The 15,118-nt window shown below is 35.7% G+C and overlaps 1 protein-coding gene across 1 annotated transcript in view; it reads right to left on the bottom strand.

Moving 5' to 3' along the window:
- LOC128354448 (CD48 antigen-like) overlaps positions 1-14,814 on the bottom strand; it is a 56,097-nt gene extending 41,283 nt beyond the window's left edge. Inside the window, exons 1-2 of the mRNA XM_053314691.1 lie at positions 14,810-14,814; positions 12,900-12,947 (exon numbers count right to left, since the gene is read on the bottom strand). Coding sequence (XP_053170666.1) covers positions 12,900-12,945 — 46 coding nt within the window. The 5' untranslated portion in view covers positions 12,946-12,947; positions 14,810-14,814. The remainder of the gene's footprint in view (positions 1-12,899; positions 12,948-14,809) is intronic.
- Positions 14,815-15,118: the final 304 nt, after the last annotated feature.

Consider the following 15,118-nt stretch of genomic DNA (forward strand, 5'->3'; position numbering starts at 1 on the left):
AATAAAACAAGTTAATAAAAAATTCTGTTTAAAGTTGAGATGATATGAAAAATGCCTTTTTAACCCTTTTGGGTCACATCCACAGTCATACTGTGCATCTTTTCAATAAAATAATAATTATAATAATTTCTTTAGTATTATCAGTATATTAGCTGCAACAAGTTACACAATGGATAAACAATTATAAATAGACAAATGTGTGAATGACTTAATGAGTTAATAAATCAATCAAATGTATAGGCCTTAATGAATTAACAAGCTGCTGTTCTGGTTTGCAACCTGTAGAGGTCAGACCTTCAAAGGGAAAGAAAAGAAATAAGAAATAAACCTTAATGTTGTGCTATTATGTTTGTTATAATTTTCTCTGGCCTCATATTTGCTTTTCAGTTTAATATTGTATACATTTTATCTCTCTGGACTTCTAACACTTCTATAAATGAAACCATGTGAAAAGAAAAACCTCCTGTTGTTTTCAGACTGACCACCAGTGGCGGTTTTTGCTATGGGCAATGTGGGCAACCGCCCAGGGCGCAATCTACTTGGGGGCTTGCCAGCGCTCTCAAAAAAAAAAGAAAAAAAAAGAAAAAAAAAAGTGTGTCCTCAAAAAAAAAAAAAAAAAAAAGAAATCGCCGGTTTTCTAGACTAATACTGCTCATTTCCACATCAAGTTGGTGCAGTGGGCGATGAGGCGCCCCTACTATCACGTCAACTTGCTGCTGAGAGTCATGTATACAGGTTGTGTGTGTCAGAAGAAAAGGCAAAGGGGAGGGGCGGGGGATCAATTTGCGACTGCAGAGGCTGTGAGCAGGTTGTGAGTGAGTCTCATTCTCAGAGGAAAAGCAAAGAGGGGAGGGGGCGGGGGATAGACTGACCTGTGATGATTATGATCCCAGGCCACACAACACAAACTGCTGCTTCCAAATAAATAGTAATAGCCTACATTTAGAAAATTAATACAGACCCGTTATTGCTACATGTAAATTATTGGGTTATGTGAAAATGCAATAAACAAATAAATAAAATGCAAAAAAAAAAATATATATATGATAGTAAAAAAAAAAAAAAAAATGAAAATAAAAAGATGGTCTGTCCGCCCAGGGCGCAAAACTAGCCAGTACCGCCTCTGCTGACCACAAATGTGAACCTGTCTTTTTAACATGTGTTCACCACTACATTACGGTGTTATGAAATGTTTTAAATGTTTAAATACATATTTTATTAATGTAAAATAGGAGAACATAAAGTGACCAAGGTGAGTTCACAGCCAAATATTCACAGTCAGACTTCAAATGTCCTATCACTGTTGACGGTGTGACTACAAAAGTGAAACTCTATTATCTAACCTGATAGTGTGACAGAAAGCACACATAGACACATATTATGTAATAATTTGTTCGGATTAAAAACTGTTTAAATTATTTAAAACATACCTGCACTGGCAGTCACTGCGACCAAACACAGAAAGTGAAACCACATCTTTCTGTTCTCAGTTTGGCTTCAATAGGAGTAACAAAGTAAATTCACGGTGATTCTGTTGTTGATATGTAAAAATAGTTAACGTATGGAGATTTATAACTATATCCAGAAAGTGGAAAAAGTGGAAAAAGTACGACAAGTTGCGGCTGACAGTCAAAGCTGGATGAGAAGGGTGGAGTGAGACAGTAGAACAATCAAGGAAATGCCACTCAGACGCATTTATCTGATCTACCTGGCAACTGCGACGTTTGTACCTACATACTGTAATGCCCTGCTGCCATTTCATTCAGCACAAAAAGAGAAGAAAAACCGGTCCCATCAGATAGCCTACGTGGTAGCGTCTCTGCGCGTGTGCAAAGTACGTATGCTTGGAAAATCTTCAAACCTCTTTCTGTACACAAATGTTTTTAAAGTTTATCTGAAGTTAATATGAAGCTTCAGATCATACCTGCAGTGACTTGACTGAAACACGACAGAATAAAGCAGAATATTCCTCGTCTATGCAGCAGATGTGACTGTTCATTAGCAAACTACCAGATCCTGTTAATTACTTTAAGGAAGATTCTTCAAACTACATGAGTGATATTAATGTGGTGGAGAAGTAGAACTACTATTGAGTTCAGGTCTAAGCTGTAATGACTCTCATCTGTATTCCTACGTTTAAAAAACCCTCTGAAATCATCTCATTATAAAAGTGTACGTGACAAAAGTAAATGAATAGGAAGTGTAGAGGATTCAAATTTTGCTTTTTTTGATGAAGCCTATAAAACAAGCACCTGTTGGGTTACTAAAGTCTGAATGGTTGAACCACATTTCTCCACAAACTCTCTGAACTGGGAGGTGAAACCGGGTCCAGCTGTGTCCCATCCTGCTAATTAGCTTGAATTTAGAGTGTGCACATATTCTCACTTTTATGGTAAATGCATGGAAAAGGGTTATTCTGACAGATGGAGTCAGGATGAATCTCTTACCTGTAGTGAGGCTGTGACATCTTTATTCTACCTAATACACACTAAAAGCTATATTTTACAACTGTGGCATATACAGAAAACATATATTGAAATGAGATGAACTGGCTTATATTCACATGAAGCATAAATCATATTATATTTTCCACCTATAAATTAAAACCGACCACTAAATTAAAGTATTTTATATTTTAATTGTAATATAGTTCAACATCAACCTTTCATCACAAAGCTCAAACCATCTACTGTTCTCATAGTAAAATATACTTAAAGTTAAAAACACTTGTGATTAAAGAGACATATTCAAATATAAATTCAACATAACATATAAACAGTTACCATATAAAAAGATTCATTAACTCAAAAATCTTCAGTGTCACGTGTAGAAAAAAATGTGATAAAATCAAAAATCAATGTCAGTAGATTATCACACATATCAAAGTTTTACTATGATTACACTACAGACCAACTGTGCTGTTTACCAGTCACTGAGCATTAGTGACAATACTGTAAGAGATTTTTGAAGTGAGGTATAAGTGAGGAAAAGGAAGTGGAATAAATAAAACAAAAACAGTTTACTACACCTTGATTAAGAATAATAAAAAGGGAGGGTTGAGGGAAATTACACATACTACACATGTAATCAAGTTTAAACGTCTTTATTGATATGATGAAGATGATACATTTAATTTACATTGTATAAAACTTCATCTATGCACCACCTCCTTCAAACAATGTCCAGAGGAAACATTAAAGCTTGAATTTAAATCTTACTTTAGTCAATCATAATATTAAACTCTTCTCCAAGCAGTGACCTCTGTTTACTGTGCTCAAATAAATAAAATAAAAAAACACAAGATAAATAAAAGTAATAATAAAGGCATTTAAATGATAATAAAATAAAATATTTGTTTATATTAGCTCAAAGTGTGTAACAAAAGGCAAAAGTATTGCATGGAATTTATCTTCACATTATTCAACAGTAACCCTTTATCACAAAGCCAGGTTATACTTTAAGGTTGACTATACTCAAATCTTTAGCCATGTAATCTTCAAAAAATAAAAAACCCTCGGCAGAAAGATATAAAAATACACTACAAGAATAAACAATTAAAAACAATTCAATTAGCAACATTTACAAGCAATTAATCTCATATAAAACAATATTGAACAAAATATACACTCACCAAGCACTTATTAAGTTGACCTGTTCAACTGCTTGTTGTCGCAAATATCTAATGAACCAATCACATGGCAGGAACTCAATTCATTTAGGTATGTAGACATGGTCAAGACAACCTGCTGAAATTAAAACTGAGCATAAGAATGGGGAAACAATGTGATTTAAGTGACTTTGAACATGGCATGGTTGCTGGTGCCAGATGGGCTGGTCTTTCACAACCTGTTGATCTACAACCAACTCAACCGAGGTCTGCAGAAGACCATCTCTGAAAGCACAACATGTCGAACCTTGAAGCAGATAGACTACAGCAGCAGAAAACCACACCAGGTAACACTCCTGTCAGCTAAGAACAAGAAACCGAGGCTACAATTTGCACAAGCTCACAGACACCGAACAATAGAAGATTGGAAAAATGTTGCCTGGTGTGATGAATCTCGATTTCTGAAGTGACATTCAGATGGTCGCATCAGAACAGGAAAGCATGGATCCATCCTCTTGTATCAATGGTTCAGGCTGGTGGTGGTTGTGTAATGGTGTGGGGGAGATTTTATTGGCACAGTTTGTACCAGTTGAACATTGTTTACATGCCACAGCCTACCTGAGTATTGTTGCAGACCATGTCTATCCCTTTATTACCACAGTGTACCCATCTACTGATGGCTACTTCCAGCAAGGTAACGCATCATGTCACAAAGACGTGGCGATGAGTTCACTGTACTCAAATGGCCCTCACAGTCACCAGATCTCAATCCAATAGAGGACTTTTTGGATGTGGTGGAATGGGCGATTAACATCAACCGACTAATCTGCAGAAACTGTGTGATGCTGTCATGTCAATATGGACCAAAATCTCTGAAGAATGTCTCCAGCACCTTGTTGAATCAATGCCATGAAGAAGCACTTGTATTACTGAAGGTTTAATCTAATTACATAACATTTCTATTAGACTGGTAACATGAGTTTAGTGGGGTGGCATTCAAGAATCGAGGTAAAACTCCAACTATGTATTTTGCAGTTTGCCACAAGTTTGAGAGCAAGGGCAGATAAAACAGGGATATTTTTCAAAGGCACATCAAGTGCCTACAACAGAAGACGACAGCATCTTGCTTGTGTGGTAAACTAATAAGGCTGCAGACAACCTCTCGTCCTTCTGATGGTGGTTGAGTTGACCCTTGTTCTCCCTTTATGTGCTGCTGCCTGTGAGCGTGACCTCAGTGACATGAAGAACATTAAAGCTGACTGTCGACTGTCGCAGGAACCGCTATATAGTTGCATTCATGGTCCACCATCACACGTCTGACCTTGCATACATTGCTGGTCGTTGGGTCGGCATGGCTTTGCTCTGTGAAAACTAAGAAAAAAAGAATTTAATTTCCCATGTGATGTTTCAGGAGTCTTTCAGGAGATTTTTTCTGTCCATAAATTTCTCAGGAGGAGCGTGGAAAGAACTGGATAATTTTGCTCTAATAATAACTGGAGTAGAGAAAGTGTTTGTTGTAACTATTCAAACTGATTGATTTAAAGGAATAATACAACATTTTATGAAATGTTCTTATTCACTTTCTTCCAGAAAGATCAATGAGAAGCTTGATATCACTCTCATCTGTATCCTAAATATGAAGCTACAGTCAGCAGACAGTTTAGCGTATCATAAGCCAGCCTGGCTTTGACTGATTAGATAAAATCTGCCTACTTGAACTTCTAAAGATAGCTAATTAAACTGTTATATCTCATTTGTTTAATCTGTACATAAAGTAAAGTAAATACAAGTTATGGTTTTAGGTTTTATGTTAGGCTTCTTACAGCTTTAGTTCTTTATGCTAAGGTAAGCTAACTGGCTGCTTACTGAACATATTAACCGGCTAATATGAGAGTAATATATCAGTCGTCTTATCTCTAAAAAAAGAAAACAAAGAAGAAAAAAACAAAAGCCAAAAATTTCCAAAAATGTAAATAATATTCCTTTAAGTGTAACAGGGTCTTTTAGTGTAAACCAGGTCCACTGAAGATGAAATTTCTCTACAAGCTAGCATACATTTAACATCTTGGAACATTTGTAATAAATTAATAATTCATGAATATTTTGTTGGGTTTATATGGAGCAGCTCTTTAAAAAAAGAAATTCACCTGAGCATCAACAGCTACTTTAAACTCACAACTAACTAAACCCTAACAGTGGTCTGTTTCAAAATTTCACTGATGTTTCCAGACAATTTTGAAGAAATTAAACTTAAACTGCCATTTTTCCTCTTATCACAGCGTAAATGTAACTCAACCTGTGAAGTCCAGCTCATACTCGTCTTCATTCACTGTGAAGGACCTTTTGATTTGGGTTTTTTCTTGGTACCACTTCTCAATGTCATCGCTGGTTACTGAGCATTCATTTGGAGGGCCAGTCTGTGGAAAAACATCCATTCAAGTCATAATATTTCTGAAATGTATTTATTATTCACAGACAATGTTTCTCAGTTAAATATAAACTCCACTCTGCAGCTAACTTACCGTTTCTCTGAAATCCCTCCATCCTCCTCTCCTTCTCTCATACTGCCATTGTGGTTTCAAGTCTGTGTTGTAGAGAAAGCAGTTTGATTTACTCTAAATTTTTGCCCACCTTTTTTAACTTCTGGCAGGTTATAAGAGGACAAATACATGTCTTTAGGTCTAATGACTACTGACACCTTTTGGTAAGAAGTGGAATAACTCCTACTTACCACATTGCCCCAGTGACTGATTTGCTGCTGAGCAAACTGAGTTACTTAAAACACTTATTTTATTTCAATGAGCATTAAGGCTGCACTAATCTATATTTTTATATGCACAATGTATCAAATGACTGTATAATATGAAATGTGTCGGTCATAATGACAAACCCATAATGAATACTGAATCCACATTTTTGCAACCAAAAAATTCTTTCTGCCACACACACACCCCAAATGGTTAAAGTCTGTGTAAAGTAAGAATAAATATGTGTTCTGAGTTTGACATACCACAAAAGAGTGTGTTGTTAACCACCCTGCCAAATTTGAATGATTAAAAAAATCGGCAAATATATGAAATTAGGCTTCAAAGTTGTCTCTTTCTCTGCTCCCAAACGTTGTGGGAGTGCCCGCCAAGTTTGCTGAAACCCCGCCGCCTACCAAGTGTCACCTGTCAATCAAAGTCATCACCTCTACCAGAAACATGGACGCTGATGAGCTGCTAACCTCACATTTAATTCATATAAAGGAAGAATATGGAGATATAACCAACCAGTCTGATGAGTGTAGAGGTGTGCAGCAGCCTGGTGTCATCAGCTGATTTAATAAACAGTGAGTGGCTGTGCGTAATGGCACTGCACTCTGTGCAGCATCAGAGGCTACAGACTTTCATAGGTTGTTAGGACTGTCCACAGCGGCATCTGATAAATATTATGACTAACTAATATGACATGTATTTTTAATATGTTGATGTACATCATAATACGAATTCACATTATGGTCCTTTTATTTGTAATGTTTTGCATGTTTGTGTGCTGCTGCGCATTTTATTTAAAAAAGCACATTGCATTTTTCAAGTGCTGGATGTGTACAGTACATGAAAAAGGAACATTGTTTCAAATACTGCCATGTTAAATACTGGTGGTGATTAATGTAGGTGATTAATGTGAAAATGTACTATCTTACCTTTTCCTGTCCCATCAACAGCGTCTCCTGTATTAAAGATGAATAAGTGTGTGTTAACTCACTGGAATTCTTCATTAATCATGTTCTGTTTTATATTTTCTAACATTTGTAACTGCTCTTTCATTTAGTTGTTTTATTTAGTCCAAAAAGTTAAAAAAAAAAAAACTATAATATAATAAGAAAAAATAACTGATTAAACCGATGACCAGTTAAAAGTTTCAAAGCTGAATCATCACAATGTTTACAGTTTCAACACAGAGGCTGATTAACATCTACAATCAAAACCTGACAGGAAATTCTGCTGCTTCACTTTTTCTTTTGATATTCATGAAATCTGCATAAAAGAATCTCTTGTTTTGTCCTGTTAGCAAGTTTTCATGTATTAAAGATGAATAAATGTGTTTGTTAACTCAGTGGAAATGAATACTCTAATGATTAATGTGTGTTAACTCACTTGAATTCGTCATTAATCATGTTTAATTTATAACTGCTCTCTCATTTGGTTGTTTTGTTAAAAAAGTTTGAAACAATAACTGATTAAACTGATGACCAGTTAAAAGTTTTACAAATTAACAAATTCATCAATTTATTTAAAAATAAAAAAGTTTTGATATTAATTGCTTGTGAGTGTTGGATACAGGAAAACAGAACATTAAACATACTTTCATAATAAATACTGTAATTAATGACAAATGGGTATGTAAAGTACTTTCTTACCTTTCAGTTTCCTGATAACACGTCTTCCTGTATTAAAGATGGATAAGTGTGTGTTAACTCAGTGGAATTCTTCATTAATCAGTTTTGTTTTATAATTTGAGTTTATTTTCCAGTAAACAGATTGTGTGTTACTCAACGATGAACGTCATGAACTCAAACACACTGTTGTGAATATTTGTGCTGAATCATCATAATGTCATTTACAGTTTCAACACAGAGGCTGATTAACATCCACAATCAAAACTTGACAGGAAATTCTGCTGCTTCACTTTTTCTTTTGATATTCATGAAACCTGTATAAAAGAATCTCTTAGTATTTGTTCTGGTTGTGGATGTTTGCATGAGGATAGAAACTTTGTGTCTCTCAGCATAAAAATACATAATCAGGATTATTATTGTTGGTAGAATCACACTCCTGAAAGAACCTGATTATGTTTGATGCTCGACTAGATTATCAGTCACATGTACAGAAATATTAATAAACCACACCTAAAGAAATATAAAGAATGTAAAGTCAAGTCAAAGATTTGATTTATATCAGACCACCAACATACACAATATTTACTGCAACAAAATAAATACACTATTTTGTGACTTATTACCTTTTCTGTATTTGTATAATAAACAGATGATGATGATGATGAACACAACCAGAATCCCTCCACCTACTTTTGGCATGATTGTTATCCATGTCCAATAAGCTACAAACAAAGAATGAACAAAACATTAAACAACAAATAGTTAATAAGGACACTGTATTGTATTCTAATATCTTTAGCTGATCTTTGATAATGCACTCTGAGGAAACCCAATACACTAAAATAATGAACTCAAAGCTCATCATTTAGTCATTGAGGGCCCCATCTTGCTATTTTGAGGCAGAGGAAAGCGATTGTGCAACTGACCAAAAAAAACCCCACAGGTCTAAAGTCACTGGCGCATATGTTACTACTATAGGGTTAGGGTCCAATATGCTCCTATAGGTGGGTACATAGGCGGGTATATAGGTGGGTATGTAGGGGGGTATGTAGGCGGGTATGTAGGCGGGTATTTAGGGGGGTATATAAGGGGGTATATAAGGGGGTATATAAGGGGGTATGTAGGCAGGTATATAGATGGGTATATAGGGGGGTATATAGGCGCAGACACTGTGCTTGTTACCACACGGACACGCAGCAGCACACAAACATGCAAAACATTACAAATAAAAGGACCACAATGTGAATTCGTATTATGATGTACATCAACATATTAAAAATGCATGTCATATTAGTTAGTCATAATATTTATCAGATTTAATTCATTGTAAAAAATGGAGTGTGCCACTACAGACAGTCCTAACAACCTATGAAAGTCTGTAGCCTCTGATGCTGCACAGAGCGCAGTGCCATTACGCACAGCCACTCACTGTTTATTAAATCAGCTGATGACACCAGGCTGCTGCACACCTCTACACTCATCAGACTGGTTGGTTATATCTCCATATTCTTCCTTTATATGAATTAAATGTGAGGCGGATTCAAATCCACTTTTGCTATTTTAACGGCGGAAAAATTCATATGTGCCAGTGACTTTAGACATGTTTTTTTTTTGGTCAGTAGCACAATCGCACCAATGCGCCACACCACACCTCATTTTGAGACCAACATGCCCATAGGCGCACAGACTGGTGCAAGTGCATTTGCTTTTTACACTACGTGGGCGCAGGGCGAGAAAATGACAACTGCGCCGAGAGAAACTAACAAAGACACGTGCGCCATCCGCTGTGCGCCGACCGCAAGATGGGGCCCTTCATGTCTGTTAGAACATGTTTTGTAACTCCTATGAGGACATTGAGCACATCGTCATGTTAAGATGCATTAATACATTAAATGTGTTGGTTTGGTTAGGGTTAGGGTGTTGGTGTGATAACTCACTTATGAAGGGGTTGAAGACTTCTTCACTGATGTTGGAGCTGACTGGGTTTTCAACTATGCAGCTGAACCACTGCTCCTTTTCCTCCTAGAAAGGAGAAAAACAATATTAAGTTGAAAGTTCATTTTTATGGAGCCTTTGTTATTTTACAGTATGTCCAGATTAACAACACTGTGGCTACTTAGTCAATCATCAGCTTTTTAACATATATGTAATCCACTATTTAGCATGTCAGCAAAATTGAATTATCTGGAATAAATGATAGTATACAAGTGTTAAGAGCCTTGCTCAAGAGCACCTCAGTTGTGGTAATGAGGAAAGAACAAGTGCTGCTTCTTCACTTCTCCCCACCAAGATATATCCTGCTGGTTCGGGGGAGTAAACCAGTGAACCGGCAGTCACAAACTCACTTCTCTAACTTTTAGGCCAGCACTACCCCAATGCAGAGAGAGTAACTCAAACAATAGAAACTCTGAAAAAATCATAATAACTGAAAAATTAAACTGATGCCTGAATATGTGAATCAATTTAAAGACTAGATTCTGGTTTATTGTTGCAACAGGATTTATCTGTTAGTGATGAGACTCACAAACATCATTATCATGTGTATACCTTTGTTATTTTGTGCTGGCTGGTTGAATTCCACTTCTTTTCACCTGCTGTCCACCAGTAGGTGACTGGTGCAGGTTCTGTGATGCTGCCACTACAGGTGAAGACACAGTAGGTCATCTGACGCTCACATGATACAGAGAGGGTGGGTTTAGGGACAGGAGCTGATAGAAAATGAAACAAAAAGACACTTCCTTTGAATTTAAGTTTTAATAAATTAAACCAAACTTCAAACACATTTCCTCCACTTACAGATAACATGGAGTTCAGTCTTGCTGGTTTCTCTGCCGCTGATCTCTGCTGTGTAGATACCACTGTCGTTTCGAGTCAGTCCTGTGATCGTCATCACTCCAGTTAAAATGTTCAGTGAACCACGATCTGTAAAAATAAACAAGTTTATCTTCTAAATTAGGGTTTGAAGTTGCCTTACAGTATGTTGTCAGCTATAGACACTTATTTCCAGTGTTGGTCATTGAAGAGTGGACATCTTGAGAAATATGTACTTTAAAATACTAAAAATGTTTGTAGAACAGCTGATTTACATACAAAAGCCTTGCTTTCATTTCCCACTGAAAACTAAAGTTTAACCCCATTTCCATAAATTACCCATTGATAATTATGTAATTAATGTTTTTAATTGGATTGAATACATCTTTGGATTGCAACATATTCTGATATTTGGGGACTATCTGTATAATTTAAGGGCTTTTTGATCAAAACACATGAAAGTGATGTTATTTTAGAGTATACCTTTAAAGAGCCTTAATATTTTAATTAAGGTGAACATTCAGAGTTAGCATTAATTGTATTTGTCAAATGTAACGGATTATACTCCTTTAAAAAAAAAAATCAATCCATGCAGAGAGCACAATTAAAACCTGATTTAAATGTATCAGAAACTTCAAATGAATGTGCAAAATCCTTGATTTCTGTTAAGCAAACACCTTGATTTAGATTAAATTTGTACCTTTGAATTGTCGGTAGGATATAGTCTCATCTCCATTCCACTCCATGGCAATATCAGGTCCATGTTTCCACCTAATGCTGGTGATGGGATTCTCCACAGAGTCTGGTGTGAGAACAGCTTTGTCACCTATTTTCCTGTAGAGTGGTTCTTTTGCAAAATAACATAAAAACAAGTGAATACAAATTTCTTCGCGATTAAATTAAAAATGCCCTTGAAGATCACATCCCATGTCATACTGTGCATATTTAACAATAATTGGAAAACCGTTGGTTTATTAAGAAAATCTTACCCAGTAATGTTTTCTTACATAAAGTCCCAATGTCCTCAAATCAGTACTTCCTGATTAGTCTTGTCACAACTTGTTACTGTTGCTAGTTGTACTCACATTTTTACAGCATATCAAACTATAAACATTATTAAGAATAAATAAACAAGTTTCAACCATAAAATCTGCTTTTGATTGATTTGGCCAAGATGCCTCCCATTTCTACACTGATTAATGTACTGTGCTTTTGCTACCACTAGGTGGCACAAAAAGCCTGTATGAACAAGGACAACAGGTCAAACTTAAACAGAATGAAGTATAAGGTCCAGCAAACCAAAAATGTAATGTCCCCATATGAGGAATCAGGGTTGCAGGACGTTTAGACAGATTAGAAATGTGAACCCGTCTTTTTCACCTATTCTTACCACGACATTACTGTGTGTTGTGACATTTTATTAAAGTAGATCCTAACTGATATCATAACTGACAGATTTTTGGAGTATACATTATTTCATTGTTTTTAATTGTTCCAGTAATAATAATATACATTTGCATGTGTGTCATCTCCCATGTTGTTAAGAGTATTAAATACTGAAAAATTGAAAAAATGTGACAGCATTTAAGGCACAGAAAAAAAAAGTTAAATGTGAAATTAATGTAACTCATTACAATCATGTGATTAATCTTGACTAGATATTTTAATGAATGACAGCCGCAGTTTAAATATACAATTTATTAATGCAAAAATAATGAACATAAAGTGACCAAGCGCCTCAAGTTATTTCCAACGCTGACTTTAGTCTAATTTTAGGGACAAATATTCCTTTAAAACTTCTCATCACATCACTATTCCTTAAACTGAGTTTATAAAACTGTTCACAGCCAAATATTCACAGATAAAGACTTCAAATGAACATTTCCTGTTGTCATTGACACCTCTCAATATGGTCATGTTGTCATGGAAACTACACTCATCCTACGTGATGGTGTGGTTACAAAATTCAAAGTGAAACCTAAAAAACCCAAAAGCACAAAGCATTCACATAAAATATGTGACATTATAAAAATATATAACATATTATAATTTTTCTCAACATATCAGTTTAAAAAACAGTTTAAATGATCCAAAACTTACCGTTGGCTCTCACTGCGGTCCAAAACAGAAGGTAAAACAGCCACATTTTTGTCTTATTTAGTCTTCAATAGAAGTAAGACACATAAATGTGATTGTGCTGATATTTTAAAATATTTCGAGTATACAGAGATTTATTAATGGTTTCAGAGAGTGAAAAAGTAGTAAAGTATGCTGTTGACATCCTCTGCCGAGAGTAAAGAAGGAAGTGAGTGTGAAGGTTAAAGCAGGGTCGTATATAATCTGCAGTTACAGCCAGGACAGGAAGCGCTTCACCAGATGAGCTGCGGTCACATTTTAGTTTCATACATTACAGGCTTCCGTCTCTCTGCAAGTTACTTTCACACACTTTATTTCCTCATCACAGCAGTGTTTCTCAAACAGATTAAACAAACAACGTGTATCATGTCAGTGAACTTTAGTTTGATGATTATCAGACAGAATCAGATTACTTCTGTTAAACTTCTCACAGCATAGACAATGAAATGTGAACTTTAACAGCTTTACAAAGTCTCAGAAAGGCATCATTACTGTTAAAATGATTGACTACTGTGATTATTTAAAGCCACCATTAAAACATTTTTTGTGCTTCTATACCAAAGTAAAAGCACTTCTTTACTTTGTGCATGTTGTATCGTGATCATTATGGAGGACTGAAAGTGCCAAAATGAAATAAATAAATACACCATTAAATAATTAATTAAATGTGTCATTAATTAATTAAATGTGTCATTAAATAAATATTTTTTTTATTAAATGTGTCATTAATTCATTAAATACCAATTCATTTGGTGTAAAAAAATATATTTAATTATTTCACTATTTAATTAATTATTTCATGGTCCTGTGTTGCAGGGCATCATGAATTTATTTTATCTGTCAAACTCACTAATCAAAGTCAGTGGGCGGGGCTAACGCTGATCTAGCCTGATCCATTGCTTTGGTCTGAAGTAGCATGCCTTCGTCCCTGCCCGAGCTGATATCAGCAGGTTGAAGCGGATTTCATTTTAGGTCTAACTCTGCAAATATACTACTTTATCGACATTTCTAACCTTTTTAGGTGAGAAAGTATCCCTTTAGATCCACAATGTGGCGCTAATTTGTCCAAATAACACCTGTTTAAAGTTTTGTTCCTGCAAATTCGGAGGTAGCCGTAGCGAGTAATGCACTTCCGGTCATTTTCATGAAATAAAACACCCGTTGCCTTTTATTATTAAGAAAACCATAACGATAGAATTGGTGCTTTTATTTTGAAAACTGGAAGTGAACATACCCTCGCTATAGCTAACTTGAAACCACCGAAGTTAACCGTTAACCCACTCCCCCTATATAACCGGACCGTAATGCCACTCCCCCTTTCAAACCACTGAGGACCGGCTGCGGACTTAGCGAAAGCGACATGGCGGAGTGAGTATGAAAATATGTATGGCCTGCTTGTGTAATGTTAGTTGTAATACTATCAGGGCAGTACATATATGATGATGATGATGATGCTAACCATGCTTCACTGGACCAGTCCTTGCTATTTCAGAAACTTTTGACTAAATATAAAGTAAGATATTTTTGTCCTAAAAATAATAAACAGGCTATTGGACTGGTGATGAAATACTGTGACTGTTACTCTGATAAAGATGATAGACATTTTGGTCTGACAACTACTTGTGTTTTCTATAACTGAAGAAGTTTATTGTAATTGACAGTTTAGCAATTCTGAAATGTTTAAATGTGTGAATTGTTGATCATGTTGGGTTTGTTTAGATTAAAGCTCTGAAATATTTTATACACAGGTTACATTTTTTGTCTTGCATTCCTCAGGTCATAATGCCCAATACTGCAGTTACTCCACCATGGCAGACTGGCAGATGCTGTGTGATGGAAGGAATAACACCAGGAGCTACTCTTCAGACTCTCCGTCCTGTCCTCATCAGGTCCTCATCAGTGGCTTTGAGTACAGCAGGCGCCACAAAAGCAGACAAACCATACTGAATTACACTTTGCATGCTGCTGCTTTGTCACTACTGATCATAAACCTTAAATGGTGTCATTATTGTCATTATTTCTGAATTTGAGCTTTTGATCTATTGTCTTCAGTTTGTTATGAACTGAAGGGGCAGTAAACCACATTTGAGATGTTAAAACATAACTAACACATCAACGTGTACGACAGTGGAGTTTAGTTTTCATTTTAACTTCAGTGTAGATTGTACAGATACAGATACAAT

The sequence above is a fragment of the Scomber japonicus genome, chromosome 24 (assembly GCF_027409825.1).
Source record: "Scomber japonicus isolate fScoJap1 chromosome 24, fScoJap1.pri, whole genome shotgun sequence".
Classification (NCBI taxonomy): domain Eukaryota; kingdom Metazoa; phylum Chordata; class Actinopteri; order Scombriformes; family Scombridae; genus Scomber; species Scomber japonicus.